Source organism: Colletotrichum fioriniae (assembly GCF_027942845.1).
Source record: "Colletotrichum fioriniae strain IMI 355084 chromosome Unknown scaffold_9, whole genome shotgun sequence".
Classification (NCBI taxonomy): domain Eukaryota; kingdom Fungi; phylum Ascomycota; class Sordariomycetes; order Glomerellales; family Glomerellaceae; genus Colletotrichum; species Colletotrichum fioriniae.
In genome coordinates this window covers 2,187,804-2,205,568 of record NW_027076845.1, presented here as the reverse complement: position 1 = coordinate 2,205,568, position 17,765 = coordinate 2,187,804, and the positions used below count along the sequence as shown (strand labels likewise).

At 53.2% G+C, this 17,765-nt stretch overlaps 3 protein-coding genes across 3 annotated transcripts; 2 read left to right on the top strand and 1 right to left on the bottom strand.

The window, feature by feature from the left end:
* Positions 1-8,238: 8,238 nt before the first annotated feature.
* Positions 8,239-8,884, top strand: RIM1 (ssDNA-binding protein, mitochondrial; the record flags this gene model as incomplete). The annotated part of the gene is made up of 3 exons (XM_053194410.1): positions 8,239-8,525; positions 8,647-8,735; positions 8,823-8,884. The coding sequence occupies 3 exons, from the start codon at positions 8,239-8,241 to the stop codon at positions 8,882-8,884; spliced, it is 438 nt and encodes a 145-aa protein (XP_053048260.1).
* Positions 8,885-9,232: 348 nt separating this feature from the next.
* GSH2 (Glutathione synthetase) lies at positions 9,233-10,551 on the bottom strand (the record flags this gene model as incomplete). Its single annotated transcript, XM_065758197.1, has 2 exons — positions 9,233-10,268; positions 10,544-10,551. 2 exons carry the CDS (start codon positions 10,549-10,551, stop codon positions 9,233-9,235), a joined length of 1,044 nt encoding a protein of 347 aa, XP_065613339.1.
* A 1,784-nt stretch (positions 10,552-12,335) lies between these two features.
* On the top strand, positions 12,336-17,720 carry N0V96_008021 (uncharacterized protein; the record flags this gene model as incomplete). Its single annotated transcript, XM_053194408.2, has 2 exons — positions 12,336-12,344; positions 12,687-17,720. 2 exons carry the CDS (start codon positions 12,336-12,338, stop codon positions 17,718-17,720), a joined length of 5,043 nt encoding a protein of 1,680 aa, XP_053048258.2.
* Between the last annotated feature and the right edge of the window lie 45 nt (positions 17,721-17,765).

The following is a 17,765-nucleotide window of genomic DNA, read 5'->3' as shown; positions in this document are numbered from 1 at the left end:
CTTCGCCTCTTCGGCGTGCTCATCTATGGATACATACCCAGAGGTACCGTAGGGCCTTGACATCGATATTCCCGTCATCTTCATTGGTAAGAGGTCAAAGACTAGACTGCCCGTCATCTGCCGATGCCAATTTCACCTTATAACCTTATCTGGTCATTCCACCTTGGCCTCTTGATCCGACTCGTCACTTGGCCGCACCAATCTGGACCACGTTCGCATATCAGGAGCAGGACAGGCATCAACAGATGAACGTCTTCTCAAACTCACCAAACATGCCTCGGCCACACCCAACATTTCCTCCTTCACATCGCATAGCATTCCGGGTTGCGTCGACGACCAGTGGACCACGGATCGGCAAAAGCAGCAGACTTTTGTGAACCTCTGTTTGTCTTCCGTCCTGCCGCCCCAACAAACTGAAAGTGCGGGCGATCCAGTAACACCTGTGATGCACCTGCAACCACTTGATTCTTGCCTCTGCTCCGATACGCATGTTGCCTGCAGTCAGTGGTAGCCGGATGGGAGGGAACCACACTGTCTTCCCATTTCATCATTCGTAATTGGTGCTGGCACTCTGTCTGCTATGACCATAACCCCGGAGTAACGGCGAGCGAACAGACGTTGCGACCACTTCGTCATGGATTGATGTCGGGGGCCGCGAGTGCCACGGGGCCTTTGCTGTTGTCTGTGCCATCGTCTAATTCTTGCCGCATCAACTACCCCCCAAGAACAAGGAGCAAAGTCTGCCTGGTTGTGTTGATGTAGGTATCGAGATGACTGCCGCGCCATTGATCTCGGCTGAGCATGCGAGCATGTGGTTCGACCACTTCGCCGAGGTTTGTCATTGCAATGAGCTATAGTCTATCCATGATCTAGCTCTGCCCGTTCTTGTGACGAGCCACCGCGTTTTGGTACAAGATATGTCGATTCTTCTCTCCGCAAGTATAAAGGTTGACAGACATGTAGCCGCTCGTTGATTATTTTGAGCGAGCCGGGACCACTGGGTGTCGCATGCATTTCTATCCCTCGAATGCGTCACGCGTGGCACTACCTATTCAAGATGTATGTTTCGATGTCGTCAGAACCAATTCAACTGAACCAAATGAGGTGCGTCAGTCCAACGCAGGCATGGGCAGTTCCCCTAATGAGAATCAAAAAGACAGATCGATTTCGTAACAAATTGGGATTCCAAAATGTACCTCCACAGGCGCGGTTGCACAGAAAGGGATGGGGGGCTGGCTGAAATATGTCCAAGAGACGGGTGTCAGAAGGAACCCCGCAGTTCTCCATGTCTTTGCGTTTGTCTCGTCGATACTTGTTGCCAGCCATCGATACGACATCTTGAGTGAGACAAGGCATCCACAGGTTCGTGAGATTCCCCCGACCAGAAGGAGATTGCCAAATGAATCATATTCCATGATCCTGCGAGGTCGGATCCTTTCCCCCGGTTGAGCTCTTCCAGGGCATCATTTTCTGCGATGGACATCAGACTGTCAAATAAGTAGAGAGCTAAGAGTGGTTGACTCTCTTGGTTGGGGACCACTGGCATAGCACGCTCGTCCCACTTCAGCTCAGTGGTAAGCCGAGACAATCAAGAAGCTCGTCTCTTCCGCTTGCGAGGTGGATGGTGTTCTTTCGCTCATACAATCCGATTTGTGCAGGGTGCAACAAGTCTCTGTGTGTGTGCAAGGTAGAGGACCATCGAAGTCTGAACGATGGGTGTCGATTCACTCTCAACCTCCTAGTTTCTGCGGGTATTGCTGAGGCTATCTGTGAAAAACTGGCCCTGGATTATGTGATCGTCTTCAACTTATGGTTACCATGTTCCGCAAAAACAAAAGGCAATGCATTCAGAGAGGATGTTGAAAAAGGCGGCTCTGTCGGGAACTGCAAGATCACCGTTAGCACCACAAATTGTCCACTGAACTAGGATCAGCAATGCGTCGCTAGTCCTTCAGGCGTACCGCAACCAAGGTTGTTTGTTTGTAAGCTAGTAAACAGATTGGTGGTATTGGCGCCCCGCTTTCCAAATCTGAACTCTTCAACTGAAGTCCAATCTGCCGTTCTACTCCGTAAAGATGGATCGATTGAACCTCTGAGCATCCGCATTTGGCTGCCTCGTAGATCGGCATTCCCTATTAATGCTTATTTGCCTGGTGATATTGGCATGTCTTGGGTCGGTTGGATAGGCTGATGCAACACGAAGGGAAAGTACTGCGACGCTGGAGTACAGCAATTTCCAACAGAAGTTCCTTGCCGTCCACTTTCACTTTCAGGAACCGTGAGTTTGGGTTGTTTGTCGTTGGCAAAGTCGAAGAGTCTTCACGCACAGACAGAAGAGGTGCGACGGTAGCCGCCTGATCATCGCGAAGAGACAAGACAACGGCCGCGCGATTAGGTGGCTCGGGACCAGTTGACGACCCGGGGGCAATGCTTGTCCGTTGGAAGTTTGCTGGGGACTGATGGCGTGGCACAATGCTGCTGCTTACGAAGCAAGAGTCGACCTGCTGCTCCAGAGTCCAGGCTGTTGTTGAATGGGGTCGCCCACATCGTAGGGAGGGCATGAGAAGGATTGCTCGGAGCCTCGGACGGCAGACTGTTGTCTCCCTCAATCCGACGTCGCGTTGATTCGACGCGCCAGGACGGGAGGGCCACAAAATCCTTTTTCGCAGTTGCGCCGCAATGTGCCATTGGGCAAGACAGGCTAGCCAGCAAGGCGCAAATTGGTGTCTGCCGACGCGGACAACCCGGTCTGAACCCTGGTTTTTGGTGGCCTCAGCGAGCAAGGACAACCAGGATGGTTTGATGGGTCCTGGAGGTTTAGAGTGCGTCACCCGGATCCAAGATTGATGGAGTGCAGTGTCGCCGTCAGGACAAAGGCGAGCCCGGCTAGAAATCTCTGCAGGATCGAAAATAGACAATTTAAAGCACCTTGGACGTTGGCTGGGAAGACAGGGAGGCACCTGCCAGGCTGAACGCCATCGAAGCCAGGTGGGAGCTGTGTGCGAGGCAGGCCGGCGTCATATATTGATGGGCTGGGGACGGGTCGTTGGAGAGGGATCTCGTGTCGTGTTGTGCAGTTTCTAGATTTTCTTTTTTCGCTTTTTTCGCTGTTGGTGCGACTCAAGACCCAAGACCCTCCACAAAACGACGGTTGAAGCACCGGCGGAATCCTCGAGTCCTGTATCTGTCACAGGAACCGCTTCGCAGGGCCATTGGTTATCGATATATCCTGCGCCACTCCGCTTGTAAAGCCTAACGGGAAACTTTGGTTTTAAAATTCATTGATTGTCTCTCTTCAACCCACGATCCCTTCTGCGACAGTTTCCGCGGCCGACGACAAACAGCCCTACTGCTTGTCCGACAGCGTGAGAGCGTGAGAGCGTTTAAGCAACGACGACGACATCGGCGCGGTTGGTTGTTCTTTCTGCTTCTTGTGGAGAAGGACTCTGAAGACCGGCGGATGAGTGAACAGACGTTGGGATAGCTTGGACGACGAAGCAGGATCGAGAAGAGACGACGACAAGAGCGAAAACCGACGACATCGAATATACGACGATTCGACGGTCAAAACGACGGCGACACACTTGTGAAGTGCAGCTTAAGTGAAGTGGGCATTGAGCTGCAGGAACGTTGATCCCGGGCCAACAGGATCCGAACCAAACAATTCGGGCAGCAGGAAGGAGCCAGGAACCACGACGCAGAGTCACAGAGAAAGGACGATCCTGCCGTCCGTTCCTGCGCATCGCGGCACCCAACGAGCAGGAACTTGGGAGGGAGCTAAAGCCTAGCCCGACTTTCCTATCCGTACTCCGTACCTTCTTCCCACGCTTCCGTCCACCTTCCCAACGTTCCGGGCAGAGAAAGCGCAGCTCCTGCCTGCTCACTGGCAACTGCCTGGTAAGAGTGGGCGGGCTTCTCGGGCTCAGGGCAGTGGAGGGAACCTCAAGGAAGGTCCCCCTCCCCCCTGCTTCCCTCCAACCAGCAGCTTCCCAAAATGCTGGGACTGAGAGCCAGAGCCTCCAGGAACCCAATCTCGGCCATCTCCTCCCCCCTGAACGCACTCTCCACTTTTCACGACTCCACGGCCGCCTCACAGTCGCCGCCCAGCTGCAACCTCTGGACAACCTGCTCTCTCATTCGGGCGCAATTATTCACACTATTCACTACTTTCACTTGCAGCAATTATCCATTGCTTCCTCGGCTCAAATCCAACACCACCCTCGCCCTCACCACCACCGTTGCATCCACACGGGCATCCACATCCACAACCACCAAAGCCTTGACCTTCGAGCCTGCTGCTACCAATCACGCTCTTCGTCCGCTTCTCCCTCTGCCATTCACCATTGGACGCTTTGCCCACGCTTGCATTAAAACAACCACCACCACCGTTCAAGCGAAAGCCAAAGCTGCAGTCCGAGCCACCGTCTGCACGTCGTCGCCTACGCATTTCTTTGTCCGGGTCTCCACATATCTAGCTGCTGCAAACCTAATCGTTTTGCACCTACGACAATTGCTGCTGTTGCTGCACCCATTATTCCTGTGCGACGCTTTCCTTGGTCGACTTTTCCCCAATACCATCCCGTCAACCTCCCCTCCAACCCGGCGACCAATTCAATCACCCCGTTCGCTGTCGACATCGCCGCTGCCGTTTTTGCCGTTGCCGCTTAAAGAGGCCCTGGCGACCTCGACGAGCCTGGCCCAGGCGCTGCTGCAAACTCCTCGACAACCAAAAGACCCATTCTCCACCGTGCCCCGTAAGGCCGTCGTCCTCACGGCGGCCTTCGTCGAACCATTCTCCCCACGGCTTCACACGCGAGAAACAAGTCTCCGTCACCGGCCACCGTAGATGCATTCGCAAATCCTCGCATCACAACGCTTTCGCAGCAGCCCACATATCCCGGCGCTTCGCCTGACCTTCAAACTCCAGTAGCCGCCCACGCCGCCGCCCTGCCCCAAGCTCACACTCCATCCCTGCTACGCCAATACGACCCCAAAGAGTACTTCCTGCAGTCTCCCTTTCGCAATCGCGCCGCCTCTTCTGCGGCCCGTCGACTTCCTCACCTTTCCGCTGCTCGTCTCTGGAATCCAACCAACTCTACACCACGCCTTCCCGATAAGCCTACTCTTCGCAAACGACGTCCTTCGACACCGCCTCCTCCCGCCGTTCCTCTTTCGCATCCGACTCTCGATCCGTTGTCCGTTGACCCTGCCGACCCTCTCGGCATCGGCGCAGGCGACTATCCGCTGCTGACTCTTCCGGAGCAGCGCCAAACGCGACATTCGACATCGAATCGAAACAGCCTTCAAATCGATCGCAGTGGGAGTGGTGCCGAGCATCGCATCAGTCTACCACCATCTGTGCGCCATTCATACGACGGACGAAGGTCCGCTGATCCTTCACCAACATTCTTAGATTCCGACGCCCACCCTGCCAACGAGGAAGAAGAAGCACCTGCAGAGCCTCCTGTCGAGACCCGAGTAACCGGCTTGAGGAAACGTGGGCAGAGTATTTCTGACCCAGTCATACGAGATTTCGCCATAACGCTCAACGACAAAGGGAAAGGAAAGGCAACCATGGAGCAAGGCGCTGAGAATCAGGGGCGAGGGGCTTCCAAGGATTTGGAGCGCGGACCAGATGTGCTTCCACGCCATTCAAATGTGTCGGCTGGCGATGGCATGGGTATTGGGTCGGCCATTTCATCTTCCAACTCATCGATTATGGGAGAGGAGCTGCCGCCAGATTTGGGCGAAGAATGGGGTCCGCAACACCCCTGCTTCCCCCATATGAATCCTCACGTTCCTCTCGACTCGCCAGAGTACCACAACACCCGAATCATTCGCATACGCCGAGACTGGTTGATTGAGGGAGACTTGGCCCCGACGTTTTCCAACTTGTATCCTGAAATCTTGGATCCGGCCGGCTTGTCAGAACAAGAGTTCCGAAGGATCATCGACAAGCTCAACGGCGAACTCATTCCTATATTCAGCCCGTACAACTGGAGAAATGTGGTCGATAGCATGCTCGGACTCGTCACGGGTTGGTTGTGGGATGATTTGGGGTTGACGGGTGTCAAAGCTCGGCTGAAGCGCCTGGAACGCTGGATTGACCAGTGGAACAACGAGATGGAAAAGACAATCGGCAATGAAGACAGTTCAATGGCCCCACGAATCATTTCACTAAGAAAGACGGGGTACATGACAGTAAGTTCTAACTCACCGAACCTACATACAATTCTGTACTAACTCGGGGAAAGCTCGACATACAAATCCCAGATCCGGAAATTGCACCTGCTCCTAGCACACCTGGCGGTTCAAGGTCTGGAAGCCTGCCAATGGAGCCTGCAACCGCCGTAATGGCATCATAATTTGGCAAGGCGACTCTTCTGTCTGTCCTCTGCTTAACTACCTTCTTCCCTTCGACTTCGTATTTCATCATACACTCTTTCTAATCACGGATCGGCCGCGGCCTGTGGGACGAACCGACATGAGCTTATACGACCGTAGCCTCACTTCTTCACGAGGCACTCGATATCCATTTACTACTACCCGGGGTTATTTTACTCTTTTCCCATCCCCCACCCCTACTACTACTATTACCTTATACCAAGGCATGGCGCGGCGTTTTAGGATCCCTTGGCTGGGACAGTCACGAAATGTGAAGCAAATGATTTCTACGCGGGTTTTTTTTCGGGGTTCACCTTCTGGGTAAACTCATGTGCTTTATATGCCAGAACGTGCGAATTGGGAGCGATCCTGAAATGAGGGGAACCCGTCTATAGTCGGGATGATGAAGTAGGAGCACTTGAGCTCGGGGGACCCCTGTAATTTGTTTAGATACCTGATGTGCTTAAAACTTCGCTTTTTCCATTATGCAGATCTCTCTGTTGCCTCTCAGTGTGTTGACCCCAAGGTGACACCTCTCAATCTGCGTGAGGCTATTCTAATCCTTGTTCGTTAGCACGGCTAAAGAGCTCCTGCGTATTCCAACGCAGGGATGGGCTGTGTGTGTTGCCCTTGGGGATGCCATATCACTCCCGCCCTGCCTCTTGCTGGGAGTGGTGAGTGGAAGCTTGACCTCACGTGTATTGTCTCCGTGTAGAATATGCATGCTAAGAGCGAGTGAAACCCAAATTCATGGCCTCCGGCAATGGCCGTTTGGCCGAACACCCACTGAGGTGTGTTGGATCTACCTACCTTAGTACCTAAGGCAGGTAGGTACCTGACCAACTTATTCTCGACGCGGGTTGCTCAAAGCCAGCGGCTGTCCTACCTAAGGCATCTATCTACCAAACTGTGGTCCAGCACCGGAATATATACAGGAAATCTGAATACACGCAGGAGGAAAGCCCATATATACCCCCTCAACTCTAGTCCAGTCACCAGCTCAGCAGGCGCCCCTCTAGGTCGGGGGGTCAGGTCAAACTGGCTGGGTGGTGGAATGGTTCATGGTCGCCAATTATTCACGTCAACCAGCCTACTCGACGACAGGCTCAGCACATACGAGTATCCGAGTTCGAATCCCAGCATGAGCACCAAGAGATGTAGCCACACCGGTGGTGAACTCTTTTTTCTTCTTCTTTCTTTCTGTGGTTTTGTACTTGAATTAAAGAATACCGTAAAATCTAAGATAGTATATAGCAGCGAGGAAGGAGGTCGAGATAATTTCCAAGACGATATCGTTATGCGATGCCCTTTAATTATAATAATATCAGCTGGGTGGGCTGCTCAACTACTTAGGCACATACACTTGAGTAAGTAAAATAGCCTTAGAGATAGATTTTGTTGGATAATATAAAGCGCAAGTGTTATTTAAAGTTATTAAAAAAGAAAAATGAAGCAGAATTGTAATGATGGAGATAGTTGGATGATGTGAAGGTTGAATACTCCTCAACCTGTGCACTTCCGGTAAAGCGATTAACTCCGATGATGTAACCCCGGTATAGGAATAAAACCAGATCTAATTTCAGGGGTCAATGCAAAAGCTTTAGGGACCTGGCGCCTTACGCACGAGCCACTTTACAGCGCATCAAGCTGAGATGCCGTTTGCTTCCCCCTGGACCGCGTCGATGGAACGCGCCCACCGCGAACGAAATCGACAGCCCCCACACAGGCACTTTAGCTTCCCCCCCAAACGAGTATCTCGCCAATTTCGACACATCACCACCATCTTTTGCCGTCCTCTACCTAACATTCTTGACACTCCTTCAACCCAAACTCCATTCTTGAATCAAGCAAAAAATGTCTGCCTCCGCCCTCTTCCGCCGCGCCGCCGTCGCCCCGCGCATGGCCTCCGCCGCTCGCGCATTCAGCACCACCCCGTCCAACAACGTCGCCCGCATCACCATCGTCGGCAACCTCGCCGACGCCCCCGAGGTCGTCCCCACCAGCACCGGCCGCGAGATTGTCAGATACGCCGTCGCTAGCAACAGCGGGCCCAAGGATAACCGCCAGACCAGCTGGTTCCGCGTCACGAGCTTCGAGGCTGAGGGCCCCCGTCGGGATTTCCTTCAGAGCTTGCCCAAGGGGTACGCATGCACTCACATCCACACCGCGGTGATAAGCTTAGAGGGAGGCAGAGAGAGGGAGAGAGAGGATGATGGCTACTCGAGGATTTTTAGAGTGTGCTAACGTGTCTTTTTGAAATAGAACTCTCGTCTACGTCGAGGGCGAAGCTGCTATGCGCGCCTACCAAGACGCCGAGGGCAAGAGCCGCAGCTCCCTGAGCATTATCCAGCGTACGTCTGCGTTTTTCCCCCACATACCACCCCATTGGAAATCGGGTTTCGAGTAAGAGATGGAACTAGGCTAACATGAAGTCACAGGCTCTATTGAGGTCCTCAAGCGTCCTTACAACGGCAACAACGGTGGCGAGGCCAGCGAGTAAATGCGCGCCCAATACAACAAACGGAGTTTCTCTTGTGCCATGTACGAAACGAACGACAGACGAGTGTACCTTGAAGAGACTCTGGCCTGAACTGGCCTCCCTCCTCTCTCTATCTCCACTCTATCGAGATTTTCCTTTATCTTTTTTGTGTACAATGACCTGATAAATGGGCTGGTTGAGGCGTGCTGTACGAAAACTCTTTTTTCTAGGACGATAATTGATACCATGGGTTGCTCCTCTCACCTGCGCCTCTACTGTGATCTTGCGCTACATTTGCTGTAGCTGTTCGAACCATTTGTTCCATTTAAATGCTTATCAGGTCAACTCTAATCGCCGGATGTGCTCTCCTTAGACGAGCGTACAGCTATCCATGCATCCAAAGCCCGCGGCGACACCGCCCTCGTTGCTAGTATCGCCCTTAGTGCGGAGCAGATAGCCTGCCTCTTCGTTGTGAACCACCTTGCCGGTGCCCTGATCCCACACCGTAGTGCCGTAGATGCCAAGCTCGCAGATGACGCCGCCTTCTTCGAGGTTGCCGTTGCGGAGGATGATGTTGTCCTGCTTCGGCGGCGTGATGAGCTCCATTAGGATGTACGAACCCCAGTGCGTCTCGGGCGTCTTCTTCAAAAACTCGGGAATGTCCTCGCGGTAATGGTTGTTGCCGCCGCCCTCCCTCTGCGGCTTGAGGACGTAGCTCTTGCACAGCTCCGGGTCCTGCGCGATCTTGCGCGCCTTGAGACCGGCCTCGGAGGTGTCCATCGGGAAGATGTTGGTGAAAGTCTCAAAGACAGCGGCCGTGCTGGGTGCGTCGTCGGGGATGAAGCGGCCAAGGACAGAGGGCGAGGCTCCCCCGGCGGCTGGTCTCGGCGTCGCCAGTACTTGCTGGATCTTCTTGCTGCCGGCCAGCTGGGTCAGGACGGTGGGGCACTTGATGGCAGACGACCTCTCGAGGTGGTAGCGGGCCTCCCAGGCGCTCTCGTCCGGGTAGTCGGACGGGTCGTACCAGCACCGCAGGTACGCGACGGCGACTTCGAACACCTTGCTCGGGTCCCGGGGCAGCTTGTAGAGCAGCTGGCGCTTGGGGGTGTCGGCGACGGTGGTGTGCTGCAGGAGCTCGGAGAAGGGGATGCGGAAGACGGTGACGGGGTCGGCGGCGTCGTTGACGAGGGCGTACTCGAGGTGGCGCTGGTCAAAGATGTTCCTCTCACCGCCCTGGACGACGAAGATGACGCACTTTTTGTGGCCGAGTTCCGATGGGCCGTAGGCGTCGTAAGCGGCGCGGATGCCACCGGAGAGGCCTTGGACGCTCTTGTTCTCGGGCAGGTTGAGGGACCCAGACTCGATGGGGTGATCCAGCAGAGGGTACTCTGCCACGGAAAGGAACCTATGTGCGTTTAGTATCCTAGACTTCCCTCTACTTCTGAGATGTGTAAGATTACTTATGGAGGAGCGAGGTTCGGGATGAAAGGCCGCCAAAGGATGAAGCTATCGTGTTGAACTCGACCTGCTTGACTTGGCGCTTAGGTTCGCCTGAGGAGGTATCCTGGTGGACAAGATAGTCTGATCTGAACAATCCCAGGGAGAGGCGCTATGCATGATTAGTCTCATTGCCTGAAGCATTGGTAGACCACATACTTGAGTATATCCCTCCTTCTTCACTCGCACATGGGTATCCCACAGCTTGCCGATAAAATCGTCGCCTCCCTTGACCCTACGCGTTGTCAGACTTATTCACTACGGTCGTTTAGACTACACTTGATGCGGGACTATCAAGCGGGAGTGGAAACATACACATCCACCATGGCACTCAGAAACTCCTCATCCCTGCTGATGGCGGCATAGAGCTCATTATATGTTTTTTGCACGGCTCTCGCCTGCTCGAAGCATCCCTTAGGGAAAGGACTAGGGAACAGAGTTACGGGTACGTTGACCGCAAGAATACCTTTGGGGTCCGACTCCGGCGTCACGACCGCAGGAGGCGGCCGGACTGATAGGCCATTGCCGATGGCCCAGTCCTTGACGGTCTGGACGAGGGCGTCTTGCTCCGACTGGGAGAGCCGGGGCGGGTACTGTTCCCTCGTCAGCGTCAGAGTTGCCATGCTGCTGGTGAATGCTTTCTTGGAGAGACTGAGTCTGGAGCCCCGACGGCAAGTTACGATGGTCTTAAAGTGGATGTGTTGGTGTTGTTGCGCCTTGGTGATTAATAATTGCAAGTGGATGGAATGAGTCGATTGGGAGCAGAAATGGCGATGGATTGTCAAGGTTAAAACTCTTTGGCGGAAAAGGAAGACAGGCCCGACGTTGGTCTGAAACAGAATGAGACTTCAGCCAATTGTCGAGTCTACTGAGATTTTGTGAGAGTGAGATATCACCGGATGAGGAGCGAGTGTTCATGTCAGTGAGGTATGTCTAGCGGGGGAGTGACGAGAAATCGGCCGCCCCACCATGAGCTTCTTGGTCTAGGTGGATTTCAAATGGCTGGTGCTCTCACTGTACCTTCAGCTGGTTGGTACCTAGGTACGATGCACACAAGACGTGATCAATCCAAGTGGGGAGGACTTTCAAGCACTGACTTGACTTCAGGCTACACGAAAGTTCAATGATATTTGCGACTGGTTGGACATAAAGCGGTGATCGGCTCTAAATCTACCAATATACCTAGGAGCCTTCTCCTACACAAATCCTTCAAGGCAACAGAAGACGTCTCATGGAAATACGAACAAAATGATGGCGGGGTCGGAAGCTTGGAGGTCAGTTCCGTGCCTGCCATTTACCCCTCCATCCCACTCCGATAAGGGACTTCGGTTCTTCGCAGGGCAGGCAGGAACGACCTCTGCTAGGCGCCTTACTTTATGTTAAACCCGAAAGATCGGTCACGTGTGGACTGGGACGTGCTGCAAGTCATCTAACCCTGTTCGGACTAGCCGCGGATACCTAGAGATACTTTGCCTTCATCCAAAGCGTTCAAGGCGACGTACCTACACTGTGGGCCTGCTTGACCAGGGAAGGTGGGGCTTAAGCAGATCCATTGCGACTCCCGCGACATCTCCAGACTAACGCGTCGTGAATTCGACATTGAGAACCCCAGCGGCAATGCCTACAACTTCCTCGAGATTAGTATCACCACTTCCTCCCACCACAACCACCACTTTCCAGACGCCCTCCAACTGACCCGACACAAATTTCGTTGGCTCGTCTCATTCTTCTTTCGGTACTTTCTTTACAAAGTCTTTCCCGTATCCACCAATTAAGTCCTGCTAGTGGCTGGTCTTCTTCACAATCGTCGACTGCCTCTTATTTGGTGGAACAAACGCATACTCATTTTTGTCGAGACTTCTCGGACTGTCTAGGCCTCAGAGATACAGCCTAAGTTACGAAAATAGGCAGTCAACACAGCTTTCTTCTTCTCCCCTGTGTTCGACTCATCCGATCAAGGACTCAAGGACCACTCATGCGCTTTGTTGCCCGTCTCGAAATTCGCCGTAAGTCTAGCTTCACAATTGTTGCCGTCTATTCCTCTCACCAAAGCCCGACACTGGTTCTTTCATCAACATCTTTCACCAGTGGCCCATACCTTTGAGGTCGCTACATATCACTGCAGCTATCTCTCAAGCTTTTCGCCTTTTTCTCCCACAATCTGCCTTCATACACATATTGCTTCAAGCTCGCTGGACCACTAAACCCTGTTTTCACTACCCCCGCTTGAGATCTGTGTCCTTGATACCTCCTTTCCTCTGTCTGGTGCTAACTATTTTCTCATTTTCTAGCCAATCCCATGTCCTAAGCGGCAGCCACCATGGAGGGCAATGAGGATGATCCCTTCAATTGGGACGTTGAACGGCTGGTACATGAGCTATGCACCGCTGAAAGTCGGCCATGGCATCCGAAACTTGCGAGCAAGAGGCCCAACCCGGTGGTGCTCGCAAAAGCGCTACGTGAGCATGATATTGACGGCGAGACGCTTCTCACCTACGAAGATGTCATGCCCCCTCTTGACGGGCTTCTCAGGGACCTCGGCATCGTCAAGATCGTCCACAAGATGACGCTTGTCAAAGCCATCAACTATCTAAAGTCGAGAAGCCACGGTTATCGTCATCAAAAGATTGAAGTGGCAAAAGAGGAGGCAGATAGCCAAGAAGGCTCGCTGGAGCTGCACATCAACGGCGAACCGGAGCTCGCAGCCTTAGATCCTGGTACCACAGAAGACACCCTAACGACCGGCACAACGCAAGACGTCACCATGCGCGGCACTACGAATCAAGATGTATTGGCCTCCGTCGTTGAAGAGAAAGACATACAGACGAGCGAACCACCTCAGAAGAAGAGAAAGATGGCGCCGACTTTGATCACGACCACTGTCACCGGGATTGGCAAAGTGCCCGTCAGTACCGCAGCTGACGATGTTGTTAGTCGGAAACCTGTGACAGCAGATACTCGGCTGCCTTTATCGAATGCGAACCCCAGAAGAAGCAGCGGAAAGACACCCCCGGCCATCCCGACTGAAACAGACGACGCTACCTCTCGGGAGCTCGATAGAGCAAGCATAATGCCTTCTTCCTCGCATACAGCTTCCAGAAGAACCTATGGGGATACTCAGCAAGTGGACCAAAAGCTTGCCTCAAGATACCATTCGCTGGGGGCGTACTTTGGACCCGATGCGCTCATTATCAGCCGTCAAGTCCCTCAGTCAAGTCTTGTACCTGGTGCAAGCTCCGCAGATGAGGATAGCAACACATTTAACTTCGTTGCTAGGGGATTGATTCCCGCCGGACACATTCGGCAAGTCCATCGAGCGTTGCGACGACTACTGCGCACAAATGACAAGTCTGTGATGTTGTTGCGCAACGGTGTATCTCCTTTTGTGGAGCCTGAAGAGGAAGATGAGCTTCTTCCGGTATTTGGAGACTCCGATGACGACGAAGGATACGACACAGAGACAAGGGACGCCATTGAGGAAGAGGAAGAGGAGAAAAAGCAAGAAATGGAACTCAAGTCTCATCACCTGACTTCGGATGATGTTGAACGTGTACTAAAGGAGGAAATACAGCGGATCGAAGCCTCTTGGGAGGAGAGAAAACTACTCAAAAAAGAGTGGAAGGCCAACGCTATCTGGAACAGGGCCCGGCGCACTGGTCTCGTCCGACAAATAGCGAGTGCCACATCTCGACTCGAGGCTCTCAACAACCGCATAGAAAAGCTTTGTCGAGAGATCAAACTAAACGAATGGCCGGCCGAAGATCAGCTGCGCAGACAAGCACGGTGCCTCGAGTCTAGCGTTGAGGACCGGAGAGCTGAAAAGTGGCTTCTCGATACCTTACGAGGACCCGAACCTATCCGACCACTGACGATGCCTAAGCAACGGCCAATTACAGTCCCGCGGCCTGATCTCTCTGACGAGGACGGCGATCTTATTACCAGCGGCGACGACGACGACGACGACTTCGTAATTGACGATGATGATGAATCGGCGATTGACTATGTGAGAAACGAGCTTCAGCTCGTGGCGAGCGGGACTCGCTCAGAAAGCCCTATGGATTTGGACGACCCTGAGGAGGTGCCAATGCAGGAGCCTCAACCTCTGCGATTGCTTAAGGATGAGTCTCCGGTCGACGCTCTGATCAATATGAAATCCGACCTTGGCGTCATCGACTTGACAATGGTTGACTCCGAACCTGAGAACGAACCTGAGAATGAGCCCGCGCCCCCTGAGGATAAGCCTGAGCTTGCGGCTCCTGAGACGGATTTCATCTCTCTAGTCACGCCTGAAAAGCCAAGGGCATCGGCAGCCGCAACACCAGCCCCTGAGAGCGATGGTGACGAGCAGCCACAGCCAACCCAGGAACAGCTAGAAACACCATACGACCAATATGGAAAGATTGGGGACATCGCGCCGACGATATGGAGAAGGCACGGAGACAACAAGAGACTTTTGATCTGTGTCATCTCACGGCTGACTCCGCGATGGAGAGAGGCCTTCTTTCACATTATCCAGAGCATGGATCCAGCTGATATCTGGACGGACTTCGTGATTACAGCACTTGAGGATTCGCCTGAAAATCACAGCCAAGAAAGTGCGGTCGAGCTCGGCACCGTCACTGCCCGTTTGTTCAGAGTCTTTGCACTCTGCAAGCCGGCGGCTGCCAATACCATCACCAGAAGGCTAAACAACAAAATCAAGGTCAGGAAGATAAAGGGTAAGGTAGATCAGTTTGACGACTTCTGCCATTTCGTCAAGACGGGTGTACTGCCCAACTTTCCTGAGGGTACCCGAGCCAGCAGAACTGGCCGCCGTGGAAGCTTCGATACCGGGGAGTCCCAGGGGGATTTTACCGACGACGATATCGAAGATTCTCCGTCTAAGAAACGGAAGACTTTGGTAGCCATGGATCAGACCGCTATAGATCTCCGCGAAAGCGACCGACGCCGGAGAGAAGAGCAGGAGCAGCGACGGAAGGAATTGCGCAAGAAGCTGGCAGCGTCCGACACCATCTCGAGCGACAAGTCGCGTCTCATTATCAACGAAACCAAGGGAGATGACGAAGGCTTGATCTACATTAACAGCGAAATCGGTCAACGCATCAAGGACCACCAGATTGAAGGTGTCCGCTTCCTCTGGAACCAGATCGTCTACGATGCCAAGGTGCGGCAGGGATGTCTCCTCGCTCATACCATGGGACTCGGCAAGACCATGCAGGTCATCACATTACTTGTTGCCATCGCCGAGGCCGCTCGATCAAAAGACGAGTCTGTTCTGTCACAGATTCCAGAGGACCTTAGACAGTCCAAGACTCTGGTACTTTGCCCGGCCTTACTTGTCGACAATTGGATGGATGAGCTGTTAATGTGGGCTCCTGATGGTGTCCTGGGTCACTTCTACAAAATGGAAGCCGTCGTCAATGCACTAGAGAGAGCCCCCATGATCCGGGACTGGGATAAAACCGGCGGCGTCATGATCATTGGCTACGATATGTTCAAGAAATTGGCCGCTCCCTCAGGGGGGGAGATACTGACGCCCCTGGAGAAGTCGATTGCGCACATACTCACAGAAAGCCCTAACCTTGTTGTCGCGGATGAGGCGCACAAAATGAAGAACCCCGATTCGCTGATAGCTATCGCCGCCGGCAAATTCAAAACTCAACGACGCATCGCACTCACCGGTTCACCTCTGGCAAATAATGTGATAGAATTCTATTGCATGATCAACTGGGTCGCACCTAATTATCTGGGTCCCCTGTCAGAATTCAAGGACTACTATGCCGAACCGATTCAGTCTGGCCTCTACGAGGACAGCACCGGGAGTCAGTATCGAAAGGCAAAGAAACAGCTTGCTGTTTTGGAGGCTACTGTAGCGCCCAAGACGAATAGAGCAACGATCAAATCCTGTCTCAAGAACGACCTTCCGCCAAAGATGGAATTTGTACTCACTATTCCCATGACGCCACTTCAGGGCAAGCTCTACGACGCTTTCCTTGCCGCCCTCAACAACGACGCGAGCGTTGCAGGCATCAAGACTCTGGGTGCCAACATCAACTTTAGCCTCATCGTAAATCACCCTCGTTGCTGGCAAAAGAGGCTTATTGAGGAGCGCGCGGCATTGCTAAAGAAAGAGCCGGCTAGCCTAACTCTGTCGAGCACAATCATCAGCGAGGGCCTGAAAATCCTGCAGCGAGAACAGGATGTGCCTTCGCCTGCCTTGTCGTGGAAAGTACAGCTCCTCGTCGGCATTTTGGACCAGTGCGAAAAGATGAAGGAGAAAGTTCTTGTCTTTTCCCAGTCAATCCCAACCCTGGACTATCTGGACAATCTGTTCAGACAGCAGCGGAGAAAGTTCTCTCGGCTGGATGGCAGCACTCCCATCCATAAGAGGCAACAACAAGTCAAAAACTTCAATAGTGGTGAAAACCAAGTCTATTTGATTTCAACGACAGCTGGTGGGGTTGGCCTGAACATTCACGGCGCCAGCCGCGTGGTCATCTTCGACTACAAGTATAATCCCATTCACGAGCAGCAAGCGGTCGGTCGGGCATACCGCATTGGTCAGCGAAAGCCGGTATATGTCTACAAGTTCATAGCTGGCGGGACATACGAACAAGCACTTCACAACAGAAATGTGTTCAAGACCCAACTGGCGTCCCGGGTCGTGGACAGCGAAAATCCGAAGAGATGGTCCAAGAAAGATAACGAGTACGCTAAAACTCGATGGGAGCCCGATCAGGATGACCTCAGTCCATTCGCCGGCAAGGACATTGTTCTCGACAGCCTGTTGACCCACCCAGGCATGTCCCAGGGCATACGCTCGATCATCATGACGGATACCTTTGAAGAGGAAGATACGTCCGAAATCTTAACAGCTGAGGACTTGAAGGATGTGAGGAACCAGGTCTACATGAATTCTATCCGCAATACCGACCCAGAGAAGTATCACGAGATGGAGCTGGCACGGATCGCTAAACTTGGCGCTCCAGCCTTGGTGGGTGCAACATCATTTATGCCACAAACAGTCACCCAGACCTTTGGTGTGGCTAGGAGCAGCGCCCAAACACCGATTCCAGTTCCAACCCTTCCTCAGAGGCCTATCTTCAACACATACCAGGCATTCAGTCCACTGGAGGGCAACGAGGCCTTGCCCGATCCGATGAAGCCGCCGCAGATTACCCCAGTACCGGTACAGGTGCCTGGGGCTCCGACAAGTCAGATCGATGCTGCAGCGATACAACACGCCGCCACTCCCTTAGAGTCGAATCAGCCTGCAAATATCGGTCCCGATTTGCAGACTACGGGGCAATCTGCTGGGCAGACATCAGTAGAGGTAAAGTTTACCTCTAGATTTGTGTGAACATTGCTAACATGAACAAACACCACAGCCTCAAGCAGCTGGTCC